This window comes from Salmo trutta, chromosome 7, assembly GCF_901001165.1.
Source record: "Salmo trutta chromosome 7, fSalTru1.1, whole genome shotgun sequence".
Lineage (NCBI taxonomy): Eukaryota > Metazoa > Chordata > Actinopteri > Salmoniformes > Salmonidae > Salmo > Salmo trutta.
This window is the reverse complement of record NC_042963.1, coordinates 57,813,095-57,824,267: the sequence shown is the minus strand read 5'-3', so window position 1 is coordinate 57,824,267 and position 11,173 is coordinate 57,813,095. Positions and strand designations below refer to the sequence as shown.

Sequence of the window (11,173 nt, the reverse complement as noted above, 5' to 3'; positions counted from 1 at the left end):
AGGCAATTAGAGTCCACACAGAGCTATAAGCTGATTGGCTGAATGGCAATTACAACCAATCACAGGCAGGGATGACTGGGCTGTTCAGGTAAAATCCAATGGGAGTGTTAGTATTGTAAAATTGTATATAGTGCACAACTTAAGATATTCTATGGGTCTTGGCCTGAAACACATTTAAATATAAATGTAAGATGTCATTTAAGCTCTAATTCCTATTATAAACTGGTTGGTTCGAAGCCCTGAATGCTAATTGGCTGATAGCCGTGGTAAATATCAGACCGTATTCCACGGGTATGACAAAACATTTTATTTTTACTGCTAATTAATTACGTTGGTAACTAGTTTATAATAGCAATAAGACACCTCCAGGGGTTTGTGATGTATGGCCAATATACCATGGCCAATATACCATGGCCAATATACCATGGCCAATATACCACGGCTAAGGGCTGCGTTGCGTGGTGCCTAAGAACAGCCCTCAGCCGTGGTATATTGGCCATATAACCACAGCTCCTAGAGCCTTACTGCTTAAATATATTACATAATAGCTGGTAACAATAATAAGGTATAAAGCATTTTGTTTCGTTAATGAGCACGCTTGGTAAACTTTGAATAGTCTTAACTTTGAATAGTCTTAAGTGATCCTTTGTTTTCTTGAGAGCGCATAATAATCCAGCTTGCTTTTTTTTCCCATTAGGACCAACCTATTTTTCTTACATGTTTTATTATTACAAAGATATGTAATTAATATTAAATGTGATTTATAGGCAATAGTTGTCATTCGCATGATCATTCTGACACTATGGAGGTTTAATGGAGATAACTACCATATATATACTCTGACAATAGATCTACCCTGTAATTCACGCCCATATTAACAAACAAAAAAATAATATATATATATATATATATATATATATATATAAACATTAAAATAATCATCATCGTTTGAGAACATGGTATTTGTTGCATCAATTCCACTGGAATGTCGTGTTGCCACCGTAAGCAGCTTTGCCATCAATATCTCTCTCCTAGTACTCTTACTACTGTGCTCACAACCATAGAATTACATTCAACACAACAAGGACAATTAAAGAGGCTATATGCAACTTCGTTGCCTCTAAGGGGGTGCTCTTAAGCCAAAAGGGGTCAAAGAAAGAAAAAAAAAATCCTAAATTGGTGGTAGTCATAACCCAATGACAACGACCAAATATTCAAACAATCCATCAAACGATCAAAACCTTATTTCATGATGAGAGGTGATCCCAGAGTCTTTTCGGTGTGCTGTGCGTGATGTAGTCGTGAGAGAGGGAAAGGCAGAGATCCGATTGGTTAATGTTCTTAGTTGCCAGGCAGGAATCCGAGGATGTATTCTCCCACCCCGAAGAAGTAGACCACCTGGGCGATACCAAATAAGGGCGCGATGACCAGGGCACGGCAGTACGCCCCTTTCAGGAACGCAGAGGGACCCTCGTTCTTCATGATTTTACTGATGGGAGAGAGGTAAGAAAGAAACACGGGCAACACAGATTAGCAACAACATATCAGTGAATAGTTATACCTCGTTACTAATTGTGTTTAAACTGAATATGGCAGATGAGTTATCATATAGAGTATAGAATGTATTCATTCTGTATTCAAATTGTTGTCACCACACCAAAAATAACAAGAAAAATATAGTGATGCAGATTATAACAGTTTTCTGGTAGAGGGATAGGTTTTCCCCAAAAACTTCACACTTAAATGGCTACAAAGAATTTTATTTAATTATTTAACCTTTAATTAACTAGACAAGTCAGTCACCCAGGCCAAACCCGGACGACACTTAATTGTACTCTGCCCTATGGGACTCTCAATCCCGGCCTGGATTCGAACCAGGTACTGCAGTGATGCCTCTTGCACTGAGACGCAGTGTCTTAGACCGCTGCACCACTCGGCAGTCCAAAGAAGCCTCTGTCTTCCTGGCAGAATAAAATCCCGATGTTGTCCACCAATCCAGTGGGCATTTGCTTCGTAAACTCAATCACATGTGTGCTACAGAAACACTGCTAACCAAACAACAGTGCTAGGTGGCTGTACTACAGAAACACTGCTAACCAAACAGTGCTAGGTGGCTGTACTACAGAAACACTGCTAATCAAACAGTGCTAGGTGGCTGTACTACATAAACAGTGCTAACCAAACAGTGCTAGGTGGCTGTACTACAGAAACAGTGCTAACCAAACAACAGTGCTAGGTGGCTGTACTACAGAAACACTGCTAATCAAACAACAGTGCTAGGTGCCTGTACTACAGAAACACCACTAACCAAACAACAGTGCTAGGTGGCTGTACTACAGAAACACCACTAACCAAACAACAGTGCTAGGTGGCTGTACTACAGAAACACCACTAACCAAACAACAGTGCTAGGTGGCTATGTTACAGAAACACTGCTAACCAAACAGTGCTAGGTGGCTGTGCTACAGAAACACTGCTAACCAAACAACAGCTAGGTGGCTGTGCTACAGAAACACTGCTAACCAAACAGTGCTAGGTGGCTGTACTACAGAAACACCGCTAACCAAACAACAGTGCTAGGTGATTGTGCTACTGAAACACTGCTAACCAAACAACTGCTAGGTGGCTGTGCTACAGAAACACTGCTAACCAAACAACAGTGCTAGGTGGCTGTACTACAGAAACACTGCTAACCAAACAACAGTGCTAGGTGGCTGTACTACAGAAACACCGCTAACCAAACAACAGTGCTAGGTGGCTGTACTACAGAAACACCGCTAACCAAACAACAGTGCTAGGTGGCTGTGCTACAGAAACACCGCTAACCAAACAACAGTGCTCGGTGACTGTACTTCAGAAACACCGCTAACCAAACAACAGTGCTAGGTGGCTGTAATACAGAAACACTGCTAACCAAACAACAGTGCTAGGTGGCTGTACTACAGAAACACTGCTAACCAATCAACAGTGCTAGGTGGCTGGGCTACAGAAACACCGCTAACCAAACAGTGCTAGGTGGCTGTACTACAGAAACACCGCTAACCAAACAGTGTTAGGTGGCTGTACTACAGAAACACCGCTAACCAAACAGTGCTAGGTGGCTGTACTACAGAAACACCGCTAACCAAACAGTGTTAGGTGGCTGTACTACAGAAACACCGCTAACCAAACAACAGTGCTAGGTGGCTGTACTACAGAAACACCGCTAACCAAACAACAGTGCTAGGTGGCTGTACTACAGAAACACCGCTAACCAAACAACAGTGCTAGGTGGCTGTACTACAGAAACACCGCTAACCAAACAACAGTGCTAGGTGGCTGTACTACAGAAACACCGCTAACCAATCAACAGTGCTAGGTGGCTGTACTACAGAAACACCGCTAACCAAACAGTGTTAGGTGGCTGTGCTACAGAAACACTGCTAACCAAACAGTGCTAGGTGGCTGTACTACAGAAACACCGCTAACCAAACAACAGTGCTAGGTGGCTGTGCTACTGAAACACTGCTAACCAAACAACTGCTAGGTGGCTGTGCTACAGAAACACTGCTAACCAAACAACAGTGCTAGGTGGCTGTACTACAGAAACACTGCTAACCAAACAACAGTGCTAGGTGGCTGTACTACAGAAACACTGCTAACCAAACAACAGTGTTAGGTGGCTGTGCTACAGAAACACCGCTAACCAAACAACAGTGCTAGGTGGCTGTACTACAGAAACACCGCTAACCAAACAACAGTGCTAGGTGGCTGTACTACAGAAACACTGCTAACCAAACAACAGTGCTAGGTGGCTGTACTACAGAAACACCGCTAACCAAACAACAGTGCTAGGTGGCTGTACTACAGAAACACCGCTAACCAAACAACAGTGCTAGGTGGCTGTGCTACAGAAACACCGCTAACCAAACAACAGTGCTATGTGGCTGTACTACAGAAACACTGCTAACCAAACAGTGCTAGGTGGCTGTGCTACAGAAACACCGCTAACCAAACAACAGTGCTAGGTGGCTGTGCTACAGAAACACCGCTAACCAAACAACAGTGCTAGGTGGCTGTACTACAGAAACACCGCTAACCAAACAACAGTGCTAGGTGGCTGTACTACAGAAACACCGCTAACCAAACAACAGTGCTAGGTGGCTGTACTACAGAAACACCGCTAACCAAACAACAGTGCTAGGTGGCTGTGCTACAGAAACACTGCTAACCAAACAACAGTGCTAGGTGGCTGTACTACAGAAACACCGCTAACCAAACAGTGCTAGGTGGCTGTACTACAGAAACACCGCTAACCAAACAACAGTGCTAGGTGGCTGTACTACAGAAACACCGCTAACCAAACAACAGTGCTAGGTGGCTGTACTACAGAAACACCGCTAACCAAACAACAGTGCTAGGTGGCTGTACTACAGAAACACCGCTAACCAAACAGTGCTAGGTGGCTGTGCTACAGAAACACTGCTAACCAAACAGTGCTAGGTGGCTGTACTACAGAAACACCGCTAACCAAACAGTGCTAGGTGGCTGGGCACTTGAATAAAAGGGTAACTACACTCAACAATCTCCTGATGTGGTAATATGTATTGTACTATACTATATTATATAGTATATATTATCTATATATACATATACTATACTATATATTATATATATACATATACTATACTATATATTATATATATACATATACTATTGTACTATACTTAGAACATCCAATTTTGATGTTTTTTATCCAAAACAAAGTGTGATTTTGAGAGCGAAATCCTGAAAAAAACAGGGCCCCCCCCCCCGTCAATGCCCCACAATCGACATCCCCCATGTGTTGAGATTTACCTGATACAGTCAGTCACCCCACTGTAAGTTTCCTCTGTACTCCCTCTGTTCATAGACTGGATTCTGGTCTTTATCACTGTCAATACACAACAACACCATGGTAACACTACAACACACTGATTCAACTAAGAACATTGATTGGTGTCCCGTGTGGCTCAGTTGGTAGAGCATGGTGTTTGTAACGCAAGGGTTGTGGGTTCGATTCCCACAGGGGACCAGTACTGGGGGGAAAATATGTATGAAATGTATGCATGCACTACTGTAAGTCGCTCTGGATAAGAGCGTCTGCTAAATGACTAAAATGTTAGATCCAGGCTAAATGCAGACCATTTTTAACTCAGAGAGACATAACGTAGGATGCTACATCATTTAGCAGACGCTCTTATCCAGAGCGACTTACAGTAGTGAATGCATACATTTCATACTTTATTTTTTTCTCCCCCCGTACTGGTCCCACGTGGGAATCGAACCCACAACCCTGGCGTTGCAAACACCATGCTCTACCAACTGAGCCACACATTGTAACACATTCTATCGTCTTATAACAAGTTATAACAAGTTTGAAAGAAAAATCCCCAATGTCTCACCATCTACAGGGTTGACAGCGGCGGTGCTACGGTATTATTATAATCAATATGCTAATATTATCAGATTATATCTCACCATCTACAGGGTTGACAGCCACAGCGGCCGTGCTGCCAGCCAGACAGCCTGCCAGGAATGACACATAGAAGGGGGCGGGGCCCTCCGCTCCTCTCTTCCCCAGGGTGTTCAGGTTGGCAAACAGAGGGAAGTAGATGATGGAGAATGGAACGTCCCTGAGAAGAGAGAAGAGAGAGAGAGAGAGGTAGGAGAAACGAGAGATGAGCAGAGGAGAGTTTTTTGTATCATATTGTCATACCTTCAGCGTTGTAGCCAGAGCATTGTGTGTGTGACGGTGTGTCTATGGGATGGACTTTCATTGTATTTCCTTGATTCCCTCGATTCCTCGCGTCCTCTTTCCTCGACTCCTCAAAACGCCTTGGAGGAGAAGATCCAAGGTCCCCTTAGTCTCTGACCGTTTTTCCTCCATACATTTTGAGAAGGAGACGAGGAGAGAGGACGGACGGTAGGAATCCAGGAAATACATTTGAGATAGAGCCAATGAGTCGAGGGTGGTTGGTGGTCAGAACAGTGTCTGCCTGTGGTATTATGTTGTTTACCTGAGCAGTGTGGCCCCAAGGCCCTTGTACAGCCCAGCGATTCCCTTCTCCTTAAGCAGTTCCCTAGTTAGTTGCATGGCGGTGGGGGACTTGGTCGGCACGGTCCCAGGTCCTACTGTCTCTGGCATCAGCTTCCTCTGGGCCTCTGATAGAAGGACAGACAGGGACAGCATGGGGTTAGAGCTCTTAAAATCTCTGACTCTACCTCCTCTACCTCATCGAAATAGATTTTATTTTCTTACTAGCGCTGACCTTTTCTGATAGTTGATTTGTTAAGGAAGAATTGTACTATTATTGTAATTAAAATGGATGCACTAACTTTTCTGTCTGTCTGTGGACAATATAGTGTCCATCCATCCATCCAGTTTGCAGCTATTTAGGCAAGATAAGACTTTAGAAGGGTTTGTACTTGCATTTACATTTTAGTCATTTAGCAGACGCTCTTATCCAGAGCAACTTACAGTAGCGAATGCATACATTTCATACATTTTTCTCCGTACTAGTCCCCCGTGGGAATCGAACCCACAACCCTGGCGTTGCAAACACCATGCTCTACCAACTGAGACACACGTACTTGCTCATGTAAAGTCTGACAATGCATTATAACTGCATCATAATGCATTATAACTGCAGGCTGTTACCACATGGAATGCATGAATAACTCAATGAGCATGTGATGGTAGGCAAATACAACAAGGGGACTAGATTAGACAGCAGAGCAGGTAGGACCCGTACGTGGATCCTATATTGACCACACGGGGGCAGCATTTATCCATATTTCAACACGAGGTCATAGTGACCCTTCCATTTTGCAGCTCCATCTCTCTCTTACCAATCCTCCTCCATCTCTCTAAATATCTTACAGATTGTTTTTCCATCTCTCTAAATGGTTCTATTCAGTCTGTATCACTGATAGAGAAATGGAACGGTAATTTCCTATTGAGCTGACATCTGCAGCGTTTACCGTGAATGCCGTCTCCACTAAAGCGAGAACATTGCCTTTAAATCTAAATCACGCTGTAGTATAGGACTTCCGTAATATGGATTTAATGGAGCCCTAAATCTCCTACCGATCCTCCTCGATTTCTCTCTAAACCTCCTGGTGATCCTCCTGCATCTCTATCTCTCTGTATCTCTCTTACTGATTCTCCTCCATCTCTATATCTATCTATCTAATATTGATTCTCCTCTATCTATCTCCTACTGATTCTCCACTATCTATCTCTTACTGATTCTCCACTATCTCCTACTGATTCTCCACTATCTCCTACAGATTCTCCTCTATCTCCTACTGATTCTCCACTATCTCCTACTGATCCTCCTCCATCTCTATCTATCTCCTACTGATTCTCCACTATCTCCTACTGATTCTCCACTATCTCCTACTGATTCTCCTCTATCTCCTACTGATTCTCCACTATCTCCTACTGATTCTCCACTATATCTCTCTCCTACTGATTCTCCTCTATCTCTTACTGATTCTCCTCTATCTCTCTCTTACTGATTCTCCACTATCTATCTCCTACTGATTCTCCACTATCTATCTCTTACTAATTCTCCACTATCTCTTACTGATTCTCCTCTATCTCTCTCCTACTGATTCTCCACTATCTCCTACTGATTCTCCACTATCTCCTACTGATTCTCCACTATCTCTTACTGATTCTCCACTATATCTATCTTACTGATTCTCCACTATCTCTTACTGATTCTCCACTATCCCATACTGATTCTCCACTATCTCTCTCTTACTGATTCTCCACTATCTCTCTCTTACTGATTCTCCACTATCTCTCTCTTACTGATTCTCCACTATCTCTTACTGATTCTCCACTATCTCATACTGATTCTCCTCTATCTCTCTCTTACTGATTCTCCACTATCTCTCTCTTACTGATTCTCCACTATCTCTCTCTTACTGATTCTCCACTATCTCTCTCTTACTGATTCTCCACTATCTCTCTCTTACTGATTCTCCACTATCTCTCTCTTACTGATTCTCCACTATCTCTATCTTACTGATTCTCCACTATCTATCTCCTACTGATTCTCCACTATCTCTTACTGATTCTCCTCTATCTCTTACTGATTCTCCACTATATCTATCTTACTGATTCTCCACTATCTCTTACTGATTCTCCACTATCTCTTACTGATTCTCCACTATCTCATACTGATTCTCCACTATCTCATACTGATTCTCCTCTATCTCTCTCTTACTGATTCTCCACTATCTCTCTCTTACTGATTCTCCACTATCTCTCTCTTACTGATTCTCCACTATCTCTTACTGATTCTCCACTATCTCATACTGATTCTCCTCTATCTCTCTCTTACTGATTCTCCACTATCTCTCTCTTACTGATTCTCCACTATCTCTCTCTTACTGATTCTCCACTATCTCTCTCTTACTGATTCTCCACTATCTCTCTCTTACTGATTCTCCACTATCTCTATCTTACTGATTCTCCACTATCTATCTCCTACTGATTCTCCACTATCTCCTACTGATTCTCCACTATCTTCTACTGATTCTCCTCTATCTATCTCTTACTGATTCTCCTCTATCTATCTCCTACTGATTCTCCTCTATCTCTTACTGATTCTCCTCTATCTCTCTCCTACTGATTCTCCTCTATCTCTTACTGATTCTCCACTATCTCTCTCTTACTGATTCTCCACTATCTCTCTCTTACTGATTCTCCACTATCTCTCTCTTACTGATTCTCCACTATCTATCTCCTACTGATTCTCCACTATCTCCTACTGATTCTCCACTATCTCCTACTGATTCTCCACTATCTCCTACTGATTCTCCTCTATCTCTTACTGATTCTCCACTATCTCTCTCTTACTGATTCTCCACTATCTCTCTCTTACTGATTCTCCACTATCTATCTCCTACTGATTCTCCTCTATCTATCTCCTACTGATTCTCCACTATCTCCTACTGATTCTCCTCTATCTCCTACTGATTCTCCTCTATCTCTCTCTTACTGATTCTCCACTATCTCTCTCTTACTGATTCTCCACTATCTATCTCCTACTGATTATCCACTATCTCCTACTGATTCTCCACTATCTCTTACTGATTCTCCTCTATCTATCTCTTACTGACTCTCCTCTATCTATATCCTACTGATTCTCCTCTATCTCTCTCCTACTGATTCTCCCCTATCTCCTACTGATTCTCCACTATCTCCTACTGATTCTCCTCTATCTCTCTCCTACTGATTCTCCTCTATCTCCTACTGATTCTCCTCTATCTATCTCCTACTGATTCTCCTCTATCTCCTACTGATTCTCCTCTATCTATCTCCTACTGATTCTCCTCTATCTCCTACTGATTCTTCTCTATCTCTCTCTTACTGATTCTCCACTATATCTATCTTACTGACTCTCCTCTATCTATCTCCCACTGATTCTCCTCTATCTCCTACTGATTCTCCTCTATCTCTCTCCTACTGATTCTCCTCTATCTCCTACTGATTCTCCTCTATCTCCTACTGATTCTTCTCTATCTCTCTCTTACTGATTCTCCACTATCTCTCTCTTACTGATTCTCCACTTTCTCTCTCTTACTGATTCTCCACTATCTATCTCCTACTGATTCTCCACTATCTCCTACTGATTCTCCACTATCTCCTACTGATTCTCCTCTATCTATCTCTTACTGACTCTCCTCTATCTATCTCCTACTGATTCTCCTCTATCTCTCTCCTATTGATTCTCCCCTATCTCCCACTGATTCTCCACTATCTCTTACTGATTCTCCACTATCTATCTCCTACTGATTCTCCACTATCTCCTACTGATTCTCCTCTATCTATCTCTTACTGACTCTCCTCTATCTATCTCCTACTGATTCTCCTCTATCTATCTCCTACTGATTCTCCACTATCTCCTACTGATTCTCCTCTATCTCTCTCCTACTGATTCTCCTCTATCTCCTACTGATTCTCCTCTATCTCTCTCCTACTGATTCTCCTCTATCTCCTACTGATTCTCCACTATCTCTCTCCTACTGATTCTCCTCTATCTCCTATTGATTCTCCACTATCTCTTACTGATTCTCCACTATCTCTCTCCTACTGATTCTCCTCTATCTCTCTCCTACTGATTCTCCACTATCTCCTACTGATTCTCCTCTATCTCTCTCCTACTGATTCTCCACTATCTCCTACTGATTCTCCTCTATCTCTCTCTTACTGATTCTTCTCTATCTCTCTCTTACTGATTCTCCACTATATCTATCTTACTGACTCTCCACTATCTATCTCCCACTGATTCTCCTCTATCTCCTACTGATTCTCCTCTATCTCTCTCCTACTGATTCTCCTCTATCTCCTACTGATTCTCCTCTATCTATCTCCTACTGATTCTCCTCTATCTCTCTCCTACTGATTCTCCTCTATCTCCTACTGATTCTCCTCTATCTATCTCCCACTGATTCTCCTCTATCTCCTACTGATTCTCCTCTATCTCTCTCCTACTGATTCTCCTCTATCTCTCTCCCACTGATTCTCCTCTATCTCCTACTGATTCTTCTCTATCTCTCTCTTACTGATTCTCCTCTATCTCTCTCCCACTGATTCTCCTCTCTAAATCTCTTACCAATTCTCCCAGCATCTTGAAGCTGAATCTTCAACATCTCCATAGGAGTCGTGACGATAACCTGTGACGAAAAACAGAAATACAAGATGAAAAACCACTATATCTGACAGGAACATTTGAAGTGTGATAACCAGGGGTATATATAGGCTTACATGAAGAAGCCAGGGGATATCATCGGATATTTTCTAGGGCATAGATAGGCATTTATTACTTAAGACTTCATGTAAACTACACCACACTACACCAACACTACACTAAACTACACCAAACTACACTACACCACACTACAATACTCTAAACTACACCAAACTACACCACACTACACTACACCAACACTACAATACTCTAAACTATGCCACACTACACTACACTAAACTACACCAACACAACACTAATCCAAACTACACCACACCACACTACACCACAGTAAACTACACCACACTACACTACACCACACTACAATACTCTAAACTACACCAAACTACACCACACTACACTACACCAACACTACAATACTCTAA

At 42.4% G+C, this 11,173-nt stretch overlaps 1 protein-coding gene across 1 annotated transcript in view; it reads right to left on the bottom strand.

The window, feature by feature from the left end:
- Nucleotides 1–681: 681 nt before the first annotated feature.
- The window catches only part of slc25a22a (solute carrier family 25 member 22a), a 77,477-nt gene continuing 66,985 nt past the window's right edge, over nucleotides 682–11,173 (bottom strand). Inside the window, exons 7-11 of the mRNA XM_029759516.1 lie at nucleotides 10,653–10,713; nucleotides 6,039–6,183; nucleotides 5,500–5,654; nucleotides 4,837–4,912; nucleotides 682–1,489 (exon numbers count right to left, since the gene is read on the bottom strand). Coding sequence (XP_029615376.1) covers nucleotides 1,342–1,489; nucleotides 4,837–4,912; nucleotides 5,500–5,654; nucleotides 6,039–6,183; nucleotides 10,653–10,713 — 585 coding nt within the window. The 3' untranslated portion in view covers nucleotides 682–1,341. The remainder of the gene's footprint in view (nucleotides 1,490–4,836; nucleotides 4,913–5,499; nucleotides 5,655–6,038; nucleotides 6,184–10,652; nucleotides 10,714–11,173) is intronic.